The 26,880-nt window shown below is 37.2% G+C and overlaps 1 protein-coding gene across 1 annotated transcript in view; it reads right to left on the reverse strand.

Moving 5' to 3' along the window:
* Positions 1–26,880, reverse strand: part of LOC105248299 (flocculation protein FLO11) — a 56,221-nt gene that overhangs the window by 3,490 nt on the left and 25,851 nt on the right. The window contains exon 3 of the mRNA XM_020026593.2: positions 10,508–10,613. Coding sequence (XP_019882152.1) covers positions 10,508–10,610 — 103 coding nt within the window. The 5' untranslated portion in view covers positions 10,611–10,613. The remainder of the gene's footprint in view (positions 1–10,507; positions 10,614–26,880) is intronic.

Raw genomic sequence — 26,880 nt, forward strand, 5'->3', positions numbered from 1 at the left:
TAGCCGTGTCGTATAAATTTACGTATTTCTAGAATACGCGTATATTCCCATCTATGCGTCCGCACTTTCGTTTATCGTCAGACTGGATGATACCGTATATATTATGAATTATTCGATATATCAACGATCTCGGATCTCTCGTCTCATGTGGAAATATTCCGAAGGAATCCACAATAAGCGAAAAATAGCTGAAAATCAATATTGACGAATATATCCACTTTTGGTGTATTTTGAGTATGAGAAATTGTGTGGAATATTACAATTTGATCTTACAATTAGCTACAGTGCAGAGATGTACTTTTTAATATTTATTGCGTTTTTACTGAAATATTCCGAATTTTGTTAAGGATGTTTTCTACCTATTTTCAAAATATTGAAAATTTAATGAAAATTGGACAGAATATCCTTACATATGTTTAGAATCTTCAGTATAATTTTTAAATCGATTCACTAAAGCGTTCACAAGTTATAAAGATTTTAATTTGCACCGAATTAACATGTTTTTATGGGAAACGTATAACAACGTCGATTCAAATGACAAAAACACATGGAAATAATATTCAGAATTTGTTTAAAATTTGCAAAAGTTTAGATACAGAGGAAATATTTGGTCAAATAATATTATACAAGTATTAACTGGTTAAAAAGATATTAAATATAATTCAATGAAGTTAACCATGTATCTGTCACAAGGCGAAATTCTCTTCCAAAAGTTAATTATTTCGATTAACAAAATTCGAAATATTTCAGTAAAAATGTAATAAATATTAAAAAATACATTTCTACACCAGCTAAGATCAAATTGTAATATTCCACACAATTTCTTACATCAAAAGTGGATATATTCGTCAATATTGATTTTCAACTATTTTTTTCTGGGTAATTGTATTTACATACAAAACATTCTTAATCGAAATGATTAACTTTTGGTAGAGAATTTTGCCTTGTGACAGATATATGGCTAACTTCATTGAATTATATTTAATATCTTTTTAACCAGTTGGTACTTGTATAATATTATTTGACCAAATATTTCCTCTGTATCTAAACTACACTTTCGCAATTTCAATTTCAATTCAGAATTTTAAACAAATTCTGAATATTATTTCCATGTGTTTTTGTCATTTGAATCGACGTGGTTATACGTTTCCCATAAGAACACATGTTAATTCGGTGCAAATTAAATTCCTTATAACTTGTAAACGCTTTAATAAATCGATTTAAAAATTGTACTGAAGATTCTAAATATATGTAAAGACATTCTGTTGAATTTTCATTAAATTCTCAATATTTTGAAAATAGGTACAAAACAACCTGAAAACCTATATCTAAAATATGCATCTGAAATTATCCATTTCTCGAGAACGTTCGGCATTAAATAATCGAAGATTATATCAGCGATGTGTGTCACGTCGAAACACATTGAGATATTTCAAATATCTCTTCTCTCTCCAGCGAATTTTACGAACACATAAAGCTCCAATATCAGACGTGATCATTATTTTAATATATCAAGAGGAGAGGGATCCTAGGAAAAATTGTCGCCAATGTTCGCGCGCTTTCCCCTAGCAATGCGAAAAAAAAAAAAATTAAATTAATGCTACCGAAGATATTTTTCACGATATAACAAAACTCTTCCCTTCATCAATCTCATTTATTTGTGACGCGACGTGTAGCCAGGAGGATAACGTTAAGTAGTCCATCCTCCCCGTACATCACGAGAAGAATCCTGTTACAAAGTTGCAATTCACGTCGTGTCGTATCCGGGGATCCCAGCGTTAACGAGCCCACGAACCGCGAGAAACGATGACGGCCCGTCATCCTGCCGCGAAAGAGAGAGTCTCTCAACCGCGCGAGGAGAGGCGCCTCTTCAACGTCGAAGGGAAACATTGTACGGGGGCGTCTCGAGTGTTCGAGCGTTGACGGGCATCGCGTTTAAAGCGAGGCGCATATCGGTCGTAAGGATATAACGATCGGTTATCGAGCGTGATTGCTATCTTTAACGACGGTCGACTCGTCGAGCCGCGGCAACGATCGGCTGCCTCCCGTCGCGATTTACGACAATAGCGGTGAGAACAGGAGGACGACGGGATAATTCTCGGCAAGGTCCCTCGCGTTTTTCCCATTTTTTTTTCAAGGCCCCCAACAGTGCCATCCCTCCGCGTAACGTATGAAAGAATGGGTCGAGATCGCGCGACGTCTCTGAAAGAATAATAACGAGGTTTACATTGAATTCTCGGTCGAGGCTCGACGATAATTGGCGAGGACATCGCTGTCACGGACGTTAGACGTGCATAAAGTTTCCACGTGGACGCCGAGAAGGAGATGAGCGACGAATCGTCGCCACTTACGCCCAATATCTCACGAGAAAACGTCCGGATAATGGCCGACCGGCGTTTTCTCTCCGGTATTATCGAGGCAATCGACGTGGTTTCTACCTCTACGGTACGTAAAACCGTAAACGCCGGCTGGACGTCGGGCATTTAAAGGCCGCAGGTGCTGCAGCTAGTTGGCTATAGCTTGCCAGCGATGCATAATGCGCTGCGTATACACGTTCCACGGAATCTGACGGAAGTGCCACTGACATCTCGAGTGTCGGGGAGAAATCTCAACGTCGCGATCGAGGGGAAACGTTGAAACGGGAAGAAAAATCTTGGGGCATTTCAGGTTTCAATAGGGAACAATGTCAGCGCGCGCGATGTGTCAAAAGTTAATCGAGAGAGTTGACCCGCGTGAAATCAAACTAATAATACATCACACAAACTCACGCGCCTCTGTACACAACTCACGAGTTTCTATAGATGTGACATAAATGGCTTCCTGGAGATTCGAATCCCAGCTTGATTTTGCACGGCTGCAAACTAGTTTGATGGAATTTCGCGGCGAGAAATAATAACAAGAACGGGAGGAAAAAGTGCAACGATCAACGATCGTTAGTCGCGACACGTTAAGCTCGTCGCACGTCATTTTTCCGCGTTACCTCATTAAGGTGTACAAATGAACGAGCATCGTCGGGATGAAAATGCGAGATGGTAGACTGGGTCGGAATAGCCCGCGACAGCCGGCAGGCGCCGGTATTTCCTCTCTCTTTCTTTCTTTCCGAGTCATATCGCATAAATACACGTGTCATGCCTCGCGAATATACACGCGATGGCTAGGAGAGCTCTTTTTCCGGCTCGTGCGCTCTTCCCTCTTCGTCTCTCCTCGTAGCGTTTATTATACCTGCGTGCAAAATACGACGGTCGGATCCGCGCGACCTCCGCAGTTTTGCGCGGGTATATTTCAAAACGGAGGACAGGATGACGCCTAAGTAATTTCTCGCGGAATATGTTCTGGGAGGATTTTATTCGCGAACCTCCGCCGAGAGCGAGAAGCCGAATGCGCATCCTCTCGGACTCAAATTCTCACGCTTTGCGAATTTCATTTAAATTTTAATATTGGATGTACGCGAACGTGTCTCTCTCTCTCTTCTCTACCAAGATATCTCCTATATTTTCCTTTCTCCTGAAACGAGAAATTCAATTGACATCGACGTGTTTTCGTTCAAAATTTAAAACAAAGACATGGCAATAATATCCACACTGAAAAAAAAAATCTGGTTGCATTAATTAGAATTCTGGTAGATTCAACCAGTATGTCTGTTGGAAAATGGACGAACCAGAATTCTTAAAAGAATTACCAGATGAATCTGAGTAATTTCTTCCTGTTAAATTTACCAAATTTTCTAATTAATAATACTAAACCTGATTAATAATACTAATAATACTCACCAGCACCAAGTCGTCTAAAATTTTTTCCATTTAATCTCAAAAGCCTGCATAATATTCTGAATTTCTAACAAGATTATTATAATAAATTCGATCTAGATTATTGAATAAATTATTTTAAATTCATAAACAAATAAATTATTTTAACAAATAAATTATTTTAACAAATAAATTATTTTAAATTCAAATTATTTTGTTAGAAATTAAATTGATAAACAGTAATGCAAGAAGAGGATGCAGCTCAAATACACACAATCAGAGAGCTACACTGAGAAAAATCGTCTGATTATATCAACAAGACGTATATGATTGAAGGCATTTTGGTTAAATCAAACAAGAATTTCTAGTTATGATGATAAGACTCGATTTTTTACTAGAACTTTAATAGATCTTACTGTAAGGATTTGGTTAGTATTTTCTGGTTGAATCTATAAAATTTCTTGTTGCATTAAATTCTTACTCGTATTAAATATTTGCCATGAAATGTATATAAAGAATTAATATTAATATTAAATCCAAAGTATATTTATTTTACGAGCAATAGTGCCAGAAGGAGGACGCTAGCTCTCTGATTGTGTGTGTTTGAGCTGCATCCTCTTCTTGCATCACTGTTTATCAGTTTAATTTCTAACAAACTGAATTTAAAATAATTTATTCAATAATCTAGATCGAATTTATCCAATAATCTTGTTGGAATTTAAAATATTAAACAGACTTTTGAGATTAAATGGAAAAAATTTTAGACGACTCGGTGCTGGGGATTTTAATATTATTAACCAGAAAATTTGGTAAATTTAACAGGAAGAAATTAATCAGATTCATCTGTAATTCCTACAAGAATTCTGATTCGTCCTTTTTCCAACAGACATACTGGTTGAATCTACCAGAATTCTAATTAATGCAATCAGATTTTTTTTCTCAGTGCGGCAATAATTTCCAGGAATGTGAAATCTAGATGTCACGCTAGTGTTTACAAGCACTCGAGATGTCTGAAATAACTGTGCAAAGTGTGAACAAGCACGTTTTACAGGATATTTGAAACTCGTGACTGCCCCTCGGCCATTTTTGCGAAGCTTCCGAGATCTCGTGCGAAACTGATGTCACATTGAAAAAACATCCTCGAGGTTTTACCCGCGTCTAAAACGTAAGGCGGGCTATTTTCGAGAGAAATGCGCTGCTCGGTTGACAACCGAGCAAAGATTCATTAAGGTTAAGAGCCTCGTGGCGGCAGTAATGGACTCGCGGCAAGCTCTCTTCCCGGATTTATCGTCGCGCAAAACATTATTGCCCACCAAAAACACACGCGTCTCTCGACGCGACGCGTCCGTGAATCATAGAAATGAATATTTATCTTCGCGCCGATATATTTTCCCCGAAAATACAGTTGTCCCTGTTTCCGACCTGTTATTGAGCGATATTCGGACGCGATGTCCTCTATCAAGAGAAGCCCTCGGATCCCTTTAATCATCGTGAGAGCACGCGTTGTCACGCCCTAAAATTCCTGACAATTCCCAGGGAAAAGGACGAGGGCATTCGACGTAGCTGTGTCCCCTGGAACGGCTCGCTTTTACGAGGGAGCACCAAAGAATAGGGACGGCAGCGCGCGCAAAATCGGACGCGCAAAAAGAAGAACTCGAGGGTGGGATGATAAAAGCGCGACGGCTTGTTCTCTCGCAGTTTTGTTTTTTACGCCGAGCTTCGCGTGACATTGTTTGAAAATGAAGTGACATGCGCGCCAAGTTGAAGAAAGCCGTACATTCCCTCGGTTTCTCGATCGAGACGGGCGTGAATGCGAGGGACTCGAGATAAAATGCGGCGATTGTTACGAAGCTGCTCCGTTTCTTTCTATTATGCAAATGATCGTCCCGGTTTCGTGCGAGATGATGTAACGCGTATCATGAATCGAGGAAACAATTTCCAAAATTTCACGAGGCGATGTCAATTTTATTGCATCAATTTATATCACATCAATTTATTATATCACTTTTATTACGTTTATTACGCGAAACGATTTGCGGGGAATCTCAAAATCCGACGGAATAAATAACAATAGGTTGATATTACATCTAGATATTAAGCGATACCTTCGCGTGACGCTTAAAAGTTTTATATAAAATTAATCGGGATTGGAAGAGAGATATATAATAGACGCACATATTCACATTTTATTGTTAACAAATCCCTCTATCTTCTCTCTCTATAATTATATATAATCTCGCAACTTCTAAGAACAATGCAGCAACGTGAAACGGTAGAATCTCTCCGAACAGAACGTGAGAAGCATAACATGGCTGCAATGCAAATGCATATAAAGCTACCGAAAGCGTTATTACATTTGCGCCAATGTGTGCGTGCGTCCGTGTACGTTTATGTCGTGGTCGCTCGTACGATTATTTTCCCGCTCGTTTGTACGCATTACGCTCATGCGACATATATTCCCGTGCCGCTTTTATAGCTGAGAAGTGGTACAATACCGAATGAAATCGAGCGTATAAAATGCACGGCCGTATCTTCTCCCTTTTAATTCCGTCCCCTCTCTCTCTCTTTCGCGTGTTATCTTCCTTTTATCTACCGACAACGTAAATTTACATTCGCCGCGATATTATACAGGACCTTTCGATGGCGGTGCCATCGAGGCTTTTAACAGAAATTACGATATTTTCCGCCGGAAAATCGAAAATAAATGATATTAATCAAGTATTCGAAGGAGTATATTCTCCTTCCTTTTTTCCGTAAAAGCTAAACCGTGCTGTTATATCGATTATATCGTGCAATAATTTATTTCAATTTTTCAAATAGTAATCAGAGTAACGCTCGCGCGGCTTTCCATTTTATTATTAATCCGTTCGTCTACGCTTCCTCTCTGTCTGCCTTCATATTTCATACCTGATTTGTCGAAAAATCCAAAAACAAAATTTTCCGCAAATATATTTCCCAGCAAAATATTGCAGCAACGATCGCCGTTGTTTGTTTGCGTCGCGAAAAAAAAAAAAAAAAAAACGCGGTCAAGGAATTAATCATCGTTCCTCGCGGATTTTCCTCGCGCGGCGAGGATGCGAAACAGAGGGTGGTGCCGGGTCGTCGACGAGGTTGCTCTCGTACAGCCGTATTCGAAGAAGAGGTACAAAGGTTGTCGAGAGGGGCAGGAAGGGAAGGAGGAAACGTTAAATGCAAAGTTGGCCATTGTGAGCGCGCGTGATAAAAGCGCGACGCGCTTATTTTCCCGTACTTTTGTGTCAGGCATCGTCGTCGCCGTCGTCGTTTGAAAGTGGAGCAATGCGCGACGAAGGACGGCGAGGCGAGGAATCCGCCAGCGTTATCCCGACGTTGGCGCAAATTAAAAATTGCAATTTATGTTATTTACGGGACGCGGCGTCTCTCTCGCGCGAGGGAACTTTTAGCGATCGCAATTGCGGACACTGTCGCACGTTTCCCGACCCCGCGATATTCTTCTCGGTAATTTGATTACATTTCGCTCCTTGAGAAAGTTTCCAAGTTGAAACACGTCGGGATCTTAAGATCTGTGAAATAGAATGGATACACGAGAAAGATATAAATCTAAAGTTTCACGTCTTTTCAAGAAGCTCACAAAAGTCACAGAGAGAATCACGTACTTCCCAAATTTATCTAATTAATTAATAAGGATAAATCTCTCTCGTTAAATTGAAATTTATAGAATAATATTGATCTTTGAAATATATTTAAATTATTTTTTGAAATTTTTTTTAAAGATGTAAATAGCTCACATATATTTGCAACGATTTTTATTGTAATCTGAATTTATTACATTGTAAATAATCGGTTGGAAATTTGAAATTTATCCCAAATTTATTTAATTAATAAAGATGAATTCTTCTTGCTAAATTGAAATTTATAAAATAACATTGAGTTTTAAAATATATTTAAACAGCTTTTTGAAATTTAAAAAAAAATGTAAATAGCTCACATATATTTGCAACGATTTTTATTGTAATCTGGATTTATTACATTGTAAATAATCGTGTTGGAAATTTGAAATTTATCCCAAATTTATTTAATTAATAAAGATGAATTAATACAGATGAATCTCCCTCGCTAAATTGAAATTTATAGAATAATATTGATTTTTAAAATATATTTAGTTCTTTGAAATTAAAAAAAAATGTAAATAGCTCACATATATTTGCAACGATTTTTATTGTAATCTGAATTTATTACATTGTAAATAATTGTGTTGGAAATTTGAAATTTATCCCAAATGTATTTAATTAATTAATAAAGATGAATCCCTTGCTAAATTAAAATTTGTAGAATAACAGTAATCTTTGAAATATATTTAAACAGTTTTTTGAAATTTTTTAAAAATGTAAATAGCTCATACATATTTGCAACAATTTTTATTGTAATCTGGATTTATTGTATTGTAAATCGTATTGGAAATTTGAAATTTATCCCAAATTTATTTAATTAATTAATAAAGTTGAATCTCTCTTGCTAAATTAAAATTTGTAGAATAACATTGATCTTTGAAATATATTTAAACAGTTTTTTGAAATTTTTTTAAAAATGTAAATAGTTCACATATATTTGCAACGATTTTTATTGTAATCTGGATTTATTGCATTGTAAATAATGTGTTTGGAAATTTGAAAACCATTCATTTTTATCTAGCCTTTCCACTTTTTGCGTACAAATGTCACAGATTGATGGCACATCGGACGAAAACTACTCAAGCATCGCATTTAAACGCATCGCGCGAATACGCGAATTAATTCAAAACGTGCGCGTGCATGCGTGCGTATCGTCGACGCATGGAGTGTCTTTTAGCATCGAGTAGAATGACCCACTGACCCGCCCCACTGATACTCGTGCGATGACGCACACGTAAAAGCAATACGCACATATGGCGCGTCGCCAATTTTTACGAAAATTAATGCTAGAATTGTTGAATAATGTTTGGCAACTTATTAGGAAGCGAGAATGAACATTTGCGCCAAATTTTTAATATCTCACATTTCTTTAATCACTCGTATTTCTCATGCTGATAAATCGAAAGTTAATGTGCAATCAAATTTATAGAAATCAATTAAACAGAATTCCGTCACGATATAACAACATGCTCCTTTCATATTCGTTTATTGGTCCCGTTCCCGTTTCTCTATTTTACCGCAATGCGTCAAGAATGGATAAGAATCGAACGGGAGCGGTCACAGTATCGCGCAGAGACACAAAGCACTCGAAGAAAAATAAAAGTTTTTATTGGAATCAAAAGATTCTTCCCGGAGACGAAGGGAGAAACTTCTCTCCTCCGGTCCATCGATATATTATTTTTCGGGGGGAAACTCGAAGCGAATCAAACACGTGTATCTCCAATTAACCGCACGTTCTCGTCGCGACCTCGGTGGTGGGTCGGGCCGCCACGGGATCCAATTTCCGGTCCAAAAAGTAGGAAATCGGATTTCCAATGCAACGTTGGATGCAATAGCGACGTCGTCGCGGCGTCGCGACGCAAAGTCGCGTTCTTCGTGTGCCAGCTCGAATCCTTTTTCCCGCAGCTTCCGTAACCCGCAATACGACGATCGAAGTACCTGCAGAGCTAGTCGGTGCATTCCAAACGCGATTCAATAAATAAAGCTCGTCGTGCAACATCACAATAACAGCAAAACGAACGGCAGCGAGAAAAGTGCAATTGCGGTTTCATGAAGCGTAATAATTAATAACGCGAAATAATTAATAATGTGTGAACATCGCGTATATATTACTGTCAAAAACATTTACACGTTATTTACCTAAAAATCGAATAATTGCAGATTGTTGATATTACGCTATTTTTAATGCATTGCCTGCCCAGATCGTTGCACTTTGATCGAGACACTTTGTAGGGGTAAAAGTCTGATTTCCGATATTTTTCATCGCGCTCGAGGAAGTTTAATTCGTTTCATCGAAATAGCATGTCGAAGTAACGTGATATGCGTCCCCTCGAGAGTTCTCCTTCATAGTAAAAAATTTTGTGTTAAATTTAACGTATTTCACATGTCGCAATTTATCCTCTAATTTTAATTTAACAGAAGGCAAGTATGTAAATAAATAACACAAGTAATATGTAATAAAAATTAACACAAAAGTGTAATACTTGAACTTTATCTGGAAATAAAGTTTATGTTAAATTAATATATTTATAATGTTAAATTTAATTAAAAGAAAATGTTATTCTTATATTTTTATGATAACAGAAGAGATATGTTGATTTAACATATGAAAACTGTTACAGAGAGAAAAATAACACAACTTATCTGTTCATTTTAATATATAACATATCACAAATTCGTGCATTTACATATTAATTATGTTGTTTTAACTCTTAGAAACGGTGAATATTAACTCAATGTGAAAAAGAGAAATGTCAAAATAACGCAATGATAATATGTTACATTAACATAAGAGTATATTAAAAATTTAACACAAAAGTTTTTACACGAGAAAATTTTAACAGAAATACCAAATGTTTTTTACCGGTTTTTTTTTTGCATTACTATCTACTTGAGGACGGAATGAATAAATCTTTCACCGCGAGGACCGAATTCGCACGAATGAATTCTTCACGAGACTATACAAAAATAATGTCGGGTAGGAACTCCGCGACGTTAGACGGATTTCTTTAAACCATAATCCACTCGGTGGAAGATATTTCGCAGGACACGCGGTATTAGTAACGTCATGTATAAACCAGGAAGGCGATCGAAAAGAATCGAAACACTCACCGGTTTTATTCTCGAAGGAGGACGGTACGCTCTGGCAGGACGAGCAGCACAAAAGCCCGGCCAGTAGCAGCCACCTGGACAGCTCGGTCGATCTCTTCGACATCGTCTGAAACAACGAGAATCGAATTGAATTAATAATGCCGGATAATATCGCGGCTTTCCGATCCGCTCGACGTGCAATTCGAGAGACATAATCTACCTTTTGCTTGTAATCCTTAATAATGGATATTATCCGGTGATGAAGGGATATACTGCAGAAAAATTTTACCGTCGAAAGAGATACTCATTTTACATTTTTCATCGGTTCTTATTTCTAATACATATCAACTAACGCAAGGATTAAATATTACAAGGAGTATATTACGATACAGCCTCAATTGCGATCTCGATCGACAGATCGCGGAAGTCGATTTATGGAGCAGAGGCTCCAAGTTTTTCTACACCGCGGAGAAAAGCGTGACACTTTTATTTCGAGAAATAAATCTTATGCGCCTGGCATTGTTGCAAAAAACGCATGTCGTTGTTCGAGAAATTCTCTGCAAATCGAAATAAACGCCGCATATATATCTCGCAAACGCAAAGTATCAGCCTCGGCTCGTGGTATGAAAATTGCGGCGTGGATCACAGAAACGTAATTAATTTATCTAATTGGATACTCACAGAGCGATCAATATGTGTACGTGTATTGGAGGAAGAGGGGCAGGATAACGTTCGGTATTAATTACAATAGTGTAAATACGCGAAGCACAATCTGCTCGATGGCACGGACTAAAATCCATGATATTCTCCTATGTGGTCAAACATAATGGGATAAAATATTACTAATAGGATAAAATATTAGTTACTAGGGATAATATAATGAATAACCTATCTACGCGATACACTTAACGATAGAATATATTTCAGTTTAGTAGTGTGTTTTTATTTTTATTACAATAATTTCTGAAAAATGCAGTTTGTTTTATTTGCTCATCTCGCGTGAATAAAGATTTAGAGATTCAAACGAGAGTGTCTTTACACCCGAAATATTTTCAAGCTTCCTGTGCATCACTATAAGTCCTTTTTCTAAAGACTTGTGCCAAAAAGCATCATCGTTGCCAAGTTTTCACAATTTATTTCGTTTAGTTCGCCAATGCTGTCAGCGATCATTTATTACGCGCAAGAGAGTGCGTTATAAAACTTTTTCCACGTAAGAAAAATTTATAGACATTACTTATTTAATATTAAGGATGTTTTGTACCTATTTCTAAAATATTGAGAATTTAATAAAAATTGTACAGAATGTTCTTACATATGTTTAGAATCTTCAGTATAATTTTTAAATCGATTCACTAAAGCGTTCACAAGTTATAAGGATTTTAATTTGCACCGAATTAACATGTGTTCTTATGAGAAACGTATAACCAACCGTCGATTCAAATGACAAAAATACATGGAAATAAAATTTAGAATTTGTTTAAAATTTGCAAAAGTTTAGATACAGAGGAAATATTTGGTCAAATAATATTATACAAGTACTAACTGGTTAAAAGGATATTAAATATAATTCAATGAAGTTAGCCATGTATCTGTCACAAGGAAAAATTCTCTGCCAAAAGTTAATCATTTCGATTAACAAAATTCGGAATATTTCAGTAAAAACGCAATAAATATTAAAAAATACATCTCTGCACTAAGATCAAATTGTAATATTCCACAATATTTCATACTCAAAATACACCAAAAGTGGATATATTCGTCAATATTGATTTTCAGCTATTTTTTGCTGAAATTGTACGTACAAAACATCCTTAATTCAATCTCTGAAATAAACAAATAAACATTGAAATATTGGAAAAACGAGGTTAAAGTAATATCTTAAATTTTTTTTTATATAATAATATATAATAAATCTTTTCAAGGAAAACATTGCATATTGTTGCATATTGTCTATACTCGTCGAATTATTCAAAATACACCAAAAGTGGATATATTCACCAATATTGATTTTCAGCTATTTTTTGTTGGGATTATACATATAAAACATCTTTAAATAATATTCAATCCGATTGTAAACAAAATATTTTTCTCGAGTTTTATCTAATAATTATGCAGCAGAGGGAAGTCTACGAAAAATTTATCGAACGGCAGAGGCATCAATATTGTCGGACGAATTAAATAATTCGTGCGATTCCGCCGCGATATGCAAGAGCGCCATGAATACGCGATTATCCGTGGCAGCCGGACATTTTGGTACGGTTTACGGTACTTTGACGAAACGTAAAACCAAACAGCGGTGTATTCGACGTGACTACTACATTTCCCAACAAGCCGACGAAACTTTAGCCGGCCGTTCGCGTAATATACGAGCGAGCACCGATCTTTTACGACATCAACGAGGGAGGGGTGCTCGATGTCTTGTAAAGTGAGTCGTAAAGACCGTTGTTAACTGATCTCCCTAAGGGGCTACCGTTTCGCGAGAGGTTGCCGGGAATAATTTCCGAGGGGTCATGACCTGCCCCAATCGACCGGCAGAGTCGTCAAAATTGCGTTCCCACGACGCGATGTAACCTTCCCGAATTGGCGAACGTCTCCGAAAGAAGCTCCCAATCGATAATAAAATTTTGCACGAACGAAATCTGATTAAAGACGCGCGACGCGTCAAAAGTTCACTTTCGAGCATTTTCTTGGACAAGATATATTCGTAGTTATATATATAGGGCGTTTCTTAATAGGTGCGAAAAATTTTACGAGATGATTCTTTGTCGAAAATTATATTCCTCCCTGTGAAGTTACACTTCTTCAAAAATGGGGTAAAAATTAGGTTTTATTATAATTTTGTTTTTGTTCCAATTTTCCCAACATTTACTCTAGTTTTATTTTTATTTTAAAATTTAATTCTTCTCGTAATTAATTCGGAACTTATGCTATTTAGTATCGTGCTGTGCACGATTTTATTTTTTTTCTTGAAAACTACTGATTTTATGAAAAAATAAAAAAAAATAAAAAGTTTCTAGATAAATTAAACTTTTTAATGCATATTTTTAGAGGATTATATTCCGACCCATTAAAAAGTTTTTAGTAAAAAATTGAATAAGAATTGCTAGTTTCATCCCTTTATAACAATTCGAGTGGCTGAACAAATATTAATAAATAATCCTTTTACTAGTAGAAAATATCCACCTAATTTCATTTCTTTAACTTGTTCCAAATTTGAGAAAAAAATAGAAACCTAATTTTTACCTTCATTTTTGGAGGAGTGTAACTCCACAGGGAGGAATGTAAGAGTATATATGTATGTTTATATGAAAAACTTCCCTTAATTTTCGACAAAGCATCATCTCCTAAAACTTTTCGCGCTTATTAAGAAACACCTTGTATATACGCGCGTATTTCATAGATAAATATTACGAAAGTTGCGAGCAACTCCCGTAAAATGCAAGATTCTATGCCTCATTTTTTTTTTTAAATAAATCAAAGTTATACGTCAAATTTAAATAAATAATTGGCATATTTATTTTCACGCAAGCTAAAAAGTGATCGTGCGGTCGTGAAGATCGAGGACAGTTCCCAGGGGCTAGACGCCCCGTCGATCGACAAGAGAACTCGATCGTACCTGTTAACGATCACGTCGAGAAAGTCTTTGAAGAAGGAGCCCGACGCGAGTGGCTGGGTCACTGTCACTAACCGCGAAAATTATACATTCGCGTACACAGACGGACAAGATTTGCGACTTCAAGACGAAGAGAAAGAGAGAATTTTCGTTTGTCTAAATTCCTCAGAACCTCGCAGATCGAAGGAGACATAATATCGACTGAAAATGATATAACTTCCTTCGTATATCAATAGTTTAAATATTCCGCGCGTAAACATCAGAGGTTTCACGTGCGCCTTTAGCAGACGACAATCCTCATCCGAAGGTTCGCATACTAATAAGTTAATAAACGGCTATCGTTAGCTCGGAGAGACATCGAAGACCTGTCGGGAGGTCATAATCTAGGAGTAATGCACCGTACAACGGGGAAAGTAGGATATCTCGTGAAATACAGCGTTCTGTAGTCTTCGCGAAGTTGACCGGACCTCTGTGCCACGCGATCATCGATAGTGATTGAAAAAAACCGATGTTCACTCTCCCAAAAAGAAAAACAGACTGTGGAAAACATAAAAAAAATTTGTCCATTATAAAATTGCAAATTTGGCGAATCGCGTGAGCAATATGTACAATTCGTTTAGCATCGAATCGATAATAGTGACCCAGATTTCAGCGAAAAACGTTTGGAAAATATTCGCAAAACATCCTTGCAACGCGACGTCAATAGCAGACAAGACGCCCGCAAAAATCTGCGAATAATTTTCATAAAATATGTACATGTACTTATGTACCTAATATATACGTATATATTGAAAATACTTCACTCACTTCACGATTCTCAAATATTACTAAATAGCGATGCTATTTCGATTCCGCCGACCGGTTTTTCGACAAGTTCAAGAAACATATATTTTAACGCGCATTCGAACAAGTCGTCTAAAGATTCATTCACTGACACAGTTAATTACATAGTCCAACCGAAACGGGTTTCACGCCGCGTTTGTTTTCATATACACGCTTCAGACAAGACGCAATATACATGAGTGTTACATCAAAGGAGACGAAGAGGATTCATTAATTGATTCGTGAAATCGATACTATCGATCCTCAATGCGTTCCGAATGGATTAAAATCCTCAAACGTTATCGACAAACTCGGATCCGACACGATCTTGATACTTTCACCTGCGTCAGAAACGAATGAATCGGCTCGCGTTCTCCGAGTTCATCAACGAATCATTTCCGCTGATCATTGACGTCGCATTCTTGACGCGATGCGTGTTCTTGACTCTTAAATAAGTATCCGTTTAATACAGTAATTCTCAAAAGAAGTGCCGAAAATTACAGCAGGACGTAAAAGACCGCGAGTAATTTCCATTTTATTCAAAGCCGACACGATAATGTTTCATTAAATTAAGACGCGACATCTCAAAAGACGGCCAAATACGAGTCATCGTATTTACGCAAAATTTAATTAAAAAGAGCCAATCTAAATTGATAATGAGATTTATGCGATATTAAAATTTCAATAGAATCGAAGAGTTGATATGCTCCAATCAGGATTCAAACTTTTTAATACGCGTGAAGATACAAGAAATTTGATCGATAAAGGGTTTATACCCAGGACGGAAGCATGCTGAAAAGTTGTTTTCGTCGCATTTGCACGTAGAATCGCGACGTAACAAGACACACGTGGTAACGGTAGACGCTGCTTCGGGCGCCGATCTCCTCTCTTGAACGAGATTTCCAGAAAGAAGGAGCGAGAAAGACAGAGAGAGAGAGAGAAGAAAAAAAAAAGAAACGGGAAATACATGAGCGAGTGGGCAAAGGGGACCGCTTTGTGCGAAGCCGCCTTTAGAATCGATGACATTCGACCTTCAAGATCGGATCGGAATCACGATATCTCGACGATCTTAGGCTTTCTCGATTGTGTAGGCAAAATGTAAAGAATGAGTTTTGTGACTTGGAGGTAAAATTAGAATTTGAAGTTACGGAGAGGATACAATAGATGGAATTTCGATAATAAAGGTTTTACGATAATTAATAAAGGTTTTATGATAATTTCATCTATCTAAACATTGATCAGAGATCCTGGAGAAAGGTATACATTTAGAAAAAAGAGATTAAGCGATTCGACGTTAAATCTAGAAACTTTTTGGGAAATAGGGAACTATTCTCTCTGATAAATGCTCGAAATTCTAAATTATGCAAATGGCGTACGACAATTAGTTATGGCTTACGATAGTGTAATATAAATACGGATTACTGTACCTGCTTTGCGTTTCTAGTCATGGAGAGAGAGAGAATACTAATTTATTCAAATGAACCTAAATATTTCTACCTTTACGTAACGAATTTATTCATCTGTATAATTCCCTGTATATAATTCTCCTTGTATGTAAATCTAAATAAAATATGAATCTCATTAAGATTCATCTCTTAAGTCTCTTCTTCTTTCTTATTTATTATTTATACACACGTACACATGTTATAAATATTCATAATAATAAATATTCGTAATAAAAATGACAAAGCTCATTTGTATTTGCAGACAACAATAATTGAAATAACAAATCTAATTGAGACATAAGCACGTGCACACACATGTCAGATAATTTGCAAATAATTTGTAGAGAAAATAATTGGAAAAAAAAATAAATTAACTCCAATTAATTGATAATTAACGCTCGTGTTTATATTTTCCTGTTTATTTTAGAACTCTGAGAAGAAAGTTTGATAGGGGAAAAAGGGTTGTTAAGATACGGGATTCTGACGATCGTGCAATTAATATTAATCAACCAATTCACTTCGTGACGATAAAAGATATAAATATATTAGAAAATAAAACACAGTAAAGTTAACTGTGAAAAAACTCGATAACGTAATTATCGAAAAACGATAATCGGCTTTGATTGCTGCGCACTCTTCGATATATCTATTAAGCGGAATTTAATTTACTTATCTGTCTGAAACATTTTATCCCAACATTTTTACAGTTTTTTGCTCGCAATTATGAAAAAGGTAACTAAAAATAATTTTCCGACTATAAATCTCTCGAATAAATTCGTCGACAATCAGGTATTTTCTATTTTATGTGATTATTGATAAATTCAAATAGACCGTTTCCTCTTTGTTATTCCTTGCTATTCCGCTACATTTGAAACGTTGAATTTTTTTAAGAAACATCGCGATTCTCTATTTCCGCTTTGAACTTATTAAGCACCTCCGGGAAATCCACCCTGAATTCCAAGCACGGACGGAATAGTTTTGGCCCCCAAATTCCATAATATCTCGTATCCTTGCGGGATAGCGGGTGAAAATTCAGTCTGCGAGCGTCTCATTTTTCACTCCATCCGCCAAATACGGTTCCTCGCAGCAACTTTACGAGCTGCCTGCTCGCTAGAGGTTAATTTATGCGCGAATGAAACGCTCGGAAAGGTCAGGGGGCAGGAAAATGGTCGCGAAGGAAAAGAAACTGCGGAAAAGTCGCTCAACTTTGCACGAAAAACAATTAGAAAGGAACTGTTTCCGGGAAAATTAACGCCGAAGTCACACGAGCAATCAATTAGACATTACTTGCACTAGTTTCAGTATGCAATGTACGACGGTTAAATGTTACGTACGTCTTTTTTTACATCTGAAAGAATCTCGAGCAGAGCACGGAACTCCCGGATACTTCTCTCATCGAAGAAGTGAACTTATCTAGTGAATTGAAAACGAGTGAATTAAGTAAGATAATGCCTCGGCAATTAGCAAGTATGTATAATTAGAATTAGCGGCTTAATTGAGGTAATTAATAACTCAAGTATGAAGTGCTACTTAAAAGATAGATACAAAAGATAGATATGCTAAAAGCGTAAATGTTGAATGAAAAAATATATAAAATGAATTCGTCTATAGTATATAATTAAATACAACTACAAATAAAAATATTTAATATCATATATGTATAGTCTTAAATATTTATGTATTTATTTAAATATTTAAGACTTTATTTTATTTGTATTTATTCAAATAAATAGTCTTAAATATTTAAATAAATACAAATAAAATTTATTTACAGGAGACTAACAATTTAAAAAAATCTGTAGGCGAATAATAGAGCAAATTACACCGGCAAATTTAAAGAAACCTGACGATCATTTTCTGACTTAATGCTCGTTAAATGTTCAATCTTCCACGATGTGCTAATTGCAGCTGCCGTTATTAAATGAACGCTCGTGATGAATCGTGTTCTGACATAAATCATTATGGGAATCAGCACGCGTAAATCGCATATTATGTCGGCACGGGTAAAAGTTTCGAGGCGATACGCGATCGTAGAAGAAGAAGAAGAAGCTCACATGACTCTCACAGCAGCGCGTGCACAATGTTACAATTATCGTTAGAGAAGTATAACAGCGTAGGCGTTTTTCTGCACCAATCTCTAATTACGATGAGAAAAACAAGTCTACGCGATCGTATTTAATGTACTTCCTCGATAATTTATTCCGAAGATAGACGCGCATTACATTTATTTAATTTAATCCACGTAACATTGTTCCCATAAACATCGGTCGACCGCTTTGTCAGACTTGCAGTCTCCTTAAAAACAAGACTAAAGAGACGCGAGGGATTAATTAAACTTTAATGCTTCTGAAGGGAATGCCATTGCATATAGATATTTGCGCGCTCATTATCACGTATCGTGCGCTATTAACTAACCGCAACGACGCTCTTCCCAGTCCCACGAGGCCGTGCAAAGCCTCATCGTGCAAATAACCGAATCGATTTCCCTGGGAGATCCCTGGGAGGAAACCCATCTGATCAAGAGACAGAGAGAGAGAAAGATAGCGAAACAATTGTTTCAAAGTCGCGATAGCAATTCGGCAAGTCCGGAAACATCAAGGGCCACCTGTGCCCCTCGCATGTTAAGGATGTTTTGTATCTATTTTCAAAATATTGAGAATTTAATGAAAATTCTACAGAATATCCTTACATATGTTTAGAATCTTTAGTATAATTTTTAAATCGATTCATTAAAGTATTTACAAGTTATAAGGATTTTAATTTGCACCGAATTAACATGTGTTCTTATGGGAAACGTATAACCACGTCGATTCAAGTGACAAAAACACATGGAAATAATATTCAGAATTTGTTTAAAATTTGCAAAAGTTTAGATACAGAGGAAATATTTGGTCAAATAATATTATATAAGTACTAACTGGTTAAAAGGATATTAAATATAATTCAACGAAGTTAGCCATGTATCTGTCACAAGGCGACATTCTCTGCCAAAAGTTAATCATTTCGATTAACAAAATTCGGAATATTTCAGTAAAAACGCAATAAATATTAAAAAATACATCTCTGCACTAAGATCAAATTGTAAAATTCCACACAATTTCTCATACTTAAAATGCACTAAAATTGGATATATTCGTCAATATTGATTTTCAACTACTTTTTGCTGGATAATTGTACATACAAAACATCCTTAATCGAAATGATTAACTTTTGGCAGAGAATTTCGCCTTGTGACAGATGACTAATTTCATTGAATTATATTTAATATCTTTTTAACCAGTTAGTACTTGTATAATATTATTTGACCAAATATTTCCTCTGTATCTAAACTACACTTTTGCAAATTTTAAACAAATTCTGAATATTATTTCCATGTATTTTTGTTATTTGAATCGACGTGGTTATACGTGGTTATTTCCCATAAGAACACATGTTAATTCAAAGGATCATTGAAAAAAGTGTAGTCGACCAAACTAGCCAAAAAATTTGTTTATTAATACAGTATTAATAAACAAATTTTCTGGCTAGTTTGGTCGACTACACTTTTTTCAATGATCCTTTGATTATTTGACTAGCGACATTAAGTTATTTTATAACATATTAATTCGGTGCAAATTAAAATCCTTATAACTTGTAAACGCTTTAGTGAATCGATTTAAAAATTGTACTAAAGATTCTTGCTCAATTTCTTGCTCAAAATACACCAAAAGTGGATATTCGTCAATATTGATTTTCAGCTACTTTTTGCTGGGATTGTACAAAACATCCTTAAGAACGTAAGGATGTGTGCGAGAAAGATCGAAGCAGGATCCTGCGAGCTAATTTCAGAGGAAGTGATTATCGACTCTCCTCAACGAGCCTTGCTCAGGTGCGACGACCAGACTCTCGAGAGATCCGCGTTCAGGTAGTTTCTCGCCTTACGAGGACCGGCCCGGTCGAACGCGACCGTGACTAATTCCCTTAAGGGGTTACGCACACACTTCTCGCCTCTCGTCTCTCGCTCGGCCGAAACGAATCCGAGTGTACGTCTTCATGTTTCCGCCGGGCCCGCGACGTGTTTTGCTTTCGAGCTTGAATAAGATCGTACGGAGAGAGAGAGAAAGAAAGAGAGAGGATAATTCTCGGCTTTTGGGATTGAGTCAGCGATGCCGAGACACAAGGATGTCGGTCGGTCCGAGAGTCACGAGTCTGTCTCACGGTCGCAACCCTCGAGATATTTATCCGGAGGAAGCCGAAATGCACTCTCCACTTTGTGTTCAATCGAAGCCATTTCCCTTCTAATGCGCTTTTTACGGACGATCTAGGAGAAAACGAGAGACGAAATCACCAACTGTACTAAGTGAAGAATCGTTCCTTCTGTCTTCGCTCCCATCTTTAGGGGGAAAAAATTACCCTCATAAAAAGATCGAGCACTCGTTCTCTCCTCGGACAGACAAGCGAGTGAAAGAAATTGTTGGACGGACGATAATATCCTTGAAAAGTAACAAGAGAAACGCTCGCGCACGAATGCGTTTTTATAAGACTAAAAAAAAGTTAATTCTCGGCTTTAAGTCTCTTAAATTATCTTGATATGCGTGTAGATTTTTCCGATTGGCCGTGAATACAACGTGCGCTCGAGAAGAATCGGTTTTCTTTAATTCCTCAGATTTTTACAAGATTTTCGATCGTTTATCTGATAATTTTATCTAATTTATCGGATGATAAATCCTTGATTCTCGATGTTGCCGGTATTCTTGCTCCAACTTTTTCCCATCGTCGGGATTTTCCTTAGCGAGAGATACTTCAGGGATAAGAGATTTTAATTTCCGTGAAATATACCATACTGATTTATTTAAGAAGATTAATGTACTCGCGTCGTTTTATCGAATACGCAGATCATGTTAATCGCACAATGTGGACGATTCGAAAGCGCATAGTATTTGAGATAAGAAATCTGTTCTCGTATCTATTAATAAAAATTCGCCAGCCCAGAAACACGAATGCAATTTGGTTTGAGAGTGAAAAGAGAGAAATAAGTGGAAACTAATTCAAGGCGAATCACGGACAGAATGTGCGCAATTGCGGGGGGAATGTGATAGTGTAAATTCATTGCATTCTACAGGAATGAGCTCGGTAATTGGCATTTAAACGCGAAAAAATGAGTCTCTCGACGGACATCGGATGTAAATTTCGCGACGGAATTTGACGGTAATTTTCGCGATAATTCCTACGCTAATTATGTCAATAAATACCAATCCCATGGTAAGGGAACAAGGGAGAGGAAGAGATTGAAAAGGAGAAAAAGAGAGAAAGAAAGAGAGAGAGAAGGTACATGTATCGCGGCTTTTCTCGACGGGTCCCGGCGCGGTTTCCGTTCGATCCTCCGAAAGTCGAACGGACGTAAGTGATGGTTTCCGACGAAAATCCCCGCGGAGGAAGAATGATTTACGATCGAATGCGGTTCGGGAAGGAAAGTCGAGCTGCAGGGGAGCCGCGGGGGTCGGCTTAATGCACCGGGCGAAACCAGTGGGAAGAGAGCTTTAATTATGCACGACGTTTCTGAATTAAGGCCACTCGGCTTTATGGCGCCCGTATATGCGAAGCGTTTTACATAATAGCTCCCTTGCGGGGTTGGAAAATAATGTGCCGAGGAGGCACACTCGGAGTGGAAACTATGAGAAAACGTGCGGCGCAGGACGATCCTATTTGCTTCCACACTCGAGATGAGAAGAGAGCTTCGATGGGTGAAGAGTGAACTTTATCATTATTATTGGCATAGATTTTGCGTAATGTTATTGGGCGTATTTTACGCACGTACTGTGTCTTTTATTCTTGAATAATGATTTTAATGTGGAGTTTATTCCGTCAGTTCTGTTTCCCAAGATCATCGGATATCCTTTAAATAATAGATACTCTGTACAGAAAAAAATAAGTATCAAATTAAAACTTATATACTTAAACTAACGCGTTCATTGCGTCGTATATACGTAACAATTTATAATCTTCTTAGAAGAATTTAATAATTATATTTAATATATATATTAAATTTCAACAATATTATAGTCTTATTTTAATATTGTTATTGTCATCTCAAGAATATATAATTATTTCTACTTTAAGAAAATTATAATCTTTGATTTAAAAATGTTATTTTCTATCTAACATTGTTTCTTTTCCATTCAAAAAAATTAAATCTTAAATCATAAGAATATGTTTTTCTCGATTAAATTATATAAAATGGCTTCATTCGAGTAAGCAATTATTCAAGCAATTATATTTTTCTTTAATTAACGCGATATAATCTCATTTCAAGATTTTCATGTTAAAATTAAATATATTTTCAAAACAAGAATATCCTTTTTTCCGTGAGCTTATACACAGAAAAAAAATAAGTGTCAAATTAAAACTTATATACTTAAACTAACGCGTTTATTGTTTCATATATACGCAACAATTTATAATCTTCTTAGAAGAATTTAATAATTTTAAATTTCAACAATATTATAGTCTTATTTTAATATTGTAATTGTCATCTCAAGAATATATAATTATTTAATTCTACTTTAAGAAAATTAAAATCGTTGATTTAAAAATGTTATTTTTTTATCTAACATTGTTTCTTTTCCATTCAGGAAAATTAAATCTTAAATCATAAGAATATATTTTTCTCGATTGAACTATATAAAATGGCTTCATTCAAGTAAGCAATTACTCAAGCAATTATATTTTTCTTTAATTAACGCAATATAATCTCATTTCAAGATTTCCATGTTAAAACTAAATATTTTCAGAACAAGAATATCCTTTTCTTCTGTGTGGCCAATTTTTCCTTAACGCAAATTACTGAGAAAAAGCATTATTTTTTCAATTTTTACCATCATATATATATTTATAATTAAATCTTGAAAAAAGTTTTTAATTATTTAACTTAACAAAGTTTGCGAAAAGCTGTTCTCCTTCAATCTCATTCTGAAGCTATTGACACGTCGATCTTTTCGTTAAGGAAAAATCGTTTTCCAAATTGGCCAGAGAATCTACCATTAAAAGGACATCTCGAGACACTCTATATAAACATAATCGAAAGAGTAGGATTTGTACCCAATCCATCCATTGACCCTTTGAAGGAACAACGTTTGCAAGAACGGGATAAATTCCTCGTGTAATTTGTGCGCAGTTCCAGATTCATTGGGCGAATGATTTGCGATCGAGGAGTTGAAACAGACTGCGATAACAAGTTACGGTTAGGATTTATGAGTCCTATTCCCCTTGGCGAACGTGCCAGGATCGAATTTGGAACTGGGTAGATAAGTTCGCGTGTAAACGACTCCGGTTCGGGCGGAAGAAGGGAAGGGGGGAAGAGGGGAAAGGGGGGAATCGAGGCGGGCCCCGAGACAGCGTGGCCCCGCGGTTTCACTTTATCTCTCTCTCATGTGGACCACACAGCGTCGAAAGTGTGTGTCACGCGCACCGAACTCGCCGCCGGCCTCCATGTGCGTGTGCACGCTTACGCACGCATACGCATAAGCGCGTATAAGGTCAAGCGCGTACAACACGACGACGAAGTCTACGTCGATGAGAATTAATGCGAGCCGATCGAGAGAGGCGGCCACGGTCGAGGCACGCCACGAATTTCCGGCTGACGAAATCACCGTCCGTGAATGAAACGAAAGTGGTTTTCCCTCGGATCGATCACCGATTCTCGACCCGCGAATGTTACTCGGTTTCCGACTCGACGCCGGACGAATAATCTCCGACCAACGAATTGGTACCGGAGGGAGGACTTTTCTCGAGGGGAGGCACTCGCGGAGGGAAAGAGAGAGATGCGATCCCGAAATTATTTCGCGTATTAATAAAACCCACGGGAAGAAGAGTCCTCGATTTTCTCTCGCGCGAGCGCGATGGCCGTCATCGGTTCTCCAATCACATCCGAAATATTCGCGACATTTTATGTCACACTTTGTTAATCGCGTGAAATGCCTGACACGTACGGCTAGACACGTGGAAATCTGACAGGGGGTTTTCCATGCATTAATGCATCGGTAAAACACTGATGTAATACTGTACTGCTGCATACTATGTCGTAACATTACAGAGAAATGTCAGTCGGGGTTGCAATATTCCGCGATACCACCTATCTGTCACAAATGTTTGTATTATTTTTTTTGTCGCGTGCAGATATTTGCGTTTTCCTACGAACGTATATATATATTTGATGCGGCCGCGTTATTTGTCGAGCGTATCACTCGTTAGCATATATTCTGCATGGAAAATATACACATTTCATAATATCTTTAATAATGCATAACGTGTGCATTTCGGTATGAAAATTATTCGCGAATTGCATATCGAGCGATTATATTATTGTTATTTGTCTCGTGAAATATATATTGCTGAAATTTTTACATTCCAACAATTCGTAACAATTAGCCAAATCCACGCAGAAAAGAAGGACATTCTTATTTTGAAAATATATTTAGTTTTAACATGGAAATGTTGAAATGAGATTATATTGCGTTAATTAAAGAAAAATATAATTGCTCACTTGAATGAAGCCGTTTTATATAGTTCAATCGAGAAAAATATATTCTTATGATTTAAGATTTAATTTTCTCGAATGGAAAAGAAACAATGTTAGACAGAAAATAACATTTTAAATCAAAGATTATAATTTTCTTAAAGGAGAATTAAATAATTATATATTCTTGAGGTGACAATTACAATATTAAAATAAGACTATAACATTGTTGGAATTTAAAATTATTAAATTCTTCTAAGAAGATTAGAAATTGTTGAGTATATACGAAACAATGAACGCGTTAGTTTAAGTATATAAGTTTTGATTTTTGACACTTATTTTTTTTTTCTGTGTAACCCGGAAATCTTTTGCATTTTCCCCTTTTTTCTTTTGCCCGCGATTCTATTCTACCCCCGCCCCCCCCCCCTCTCTCTCTCTCTCTCTCTCTCTCTCTCTCTCTCTCTCTCTTAATACGCAAGTAGTCCAGTATTTTTTACCTCGTTTCCTGTTTACTCCACCCTCCTCCCCGTCTCGTTTACTTTTATCCCGTAGCGCGATTCTCTCTAACATTGGATTCAAACCAGAGAATCGTCCGCTCTCCTCTTCCGAACCGCTGCAAATTTAATGACTCCGCGGATAATCGGGCGACTACTTACGGGCGAAAAGTGGTCATTTACTTGCGGGAGGATATAACAGGATTCGCCTTTAATTCCCTCGCCACATTCCGCGCTTAACGCCTGACCCGCTTATCACCTATAAAGTCGGTACCCTTCCTCCCCTCCGCCCTTCCTCCCCATTCGCTCCTAGCTTCTTCCCACGCGAGCTTTTGGCGCTAATTTTTCGCGATATGTTTCCCCGCAGAGATGAAACGTAGACATCTCGCGCCGTTAATTAATCGTTTAAAAACGCGCGTTAGCTGCTACTAATTTCGCTCGTTTCGTAACGAAAACGCCTCTCCTGATTTCTTCATCCACTCGGTTTTACGTTCTCTCGCAGAAAATTTTCTCTTATTAGTGCGCAGTAGTTATTAATATCCGAGATTTTCGCTCGAAATCATTTGCGCGAAATCATTTTCCCAGCATTTAATTTGCAGCGCACGTTTTAAATAGAAGTTTCTCGGGTTAACGGGGAAAAGATGAGAGAGAGAGAGATGCGATATGCCGCAACCAGAAGTAGAAGAGCGTGCAATTTTATTCGCCTTCATATAAATGTACGCGCTTCATTTATATCCTTGAATGCGCAATTTAATCGCTCAACAAGATTACGTGCAAAATACTTGGGGATTTCAATTCATATAAAAATAGACGCGGAGTTAACACGAGAATGCAATCATTCGCCTGATTGCAAGCGTCTTATCGTCATTTTCGAAGTATCGCTTGCAAAAATTAGAGTCTTATCGGACGTTCTACTTTCGCTCTCCGATTCCGATCGAATCCCTATAGGCTTGCCTATTCCCTATACGAGTACCTTTTCTTTTTACACGCATCGCCCTCGGCGCAGCCGACGCAAAAATGCGTCACGAGCCACGCAAAATGCAACCGGCCTATATTAACTACGAAGGCGTATCACGTATGCAGGCCGCTGGGCCCACCTCGTCTCCCCCTTTCTCTTCCCTCTTTCTCTCTCTCTCTCTCTTTGCGTGCGATGAAATTTTTATCGTGCCTGAGCCCCCCGACTTACGAGATACGCGCTCATGCGAAACCGTACCGATCCACTGTCCCACGAATCCTTCACGAAGGGGCCGGCGCGAGCAACAAAAGTTCGCGAAAGCGAGAAAATGTTGTCGGTCCTCGACGAGCTGGGTCCCCGCACCGGTGGAACATCGGCCGCGACGTGGACCACGATCATCCGAGACTGGCGAGATCGATTCTTCGGAGAGGCCGACGCGACGCGGTCGTGATTGGACGATGGCTGATGCAAGAAAGAGAGAGAGAGAGACACGATGCAAAATCGAAGGGAACCGTGACACGATCGCGTATCTCGTTTAACGAGAAAGCTTGGAATATACAATCTCATATTA

This window comes from Camponotus floridanus, unplaced genomic scaffold (genome assembly GCF_003227725.1).
Source record: "Camponotus floridanus strain SB8 unplaced genomic scaffold, Cflo_v7.5 scaffold28, whole genome shotgun sequence".
NCBI classification, from domain to species: domain Eukaryota; kingdom Metazoa; phylum Arthropoda; class Insecta; order Hymenoptera; family Formicidae; genus Camponotus; species Camponotus floridanus.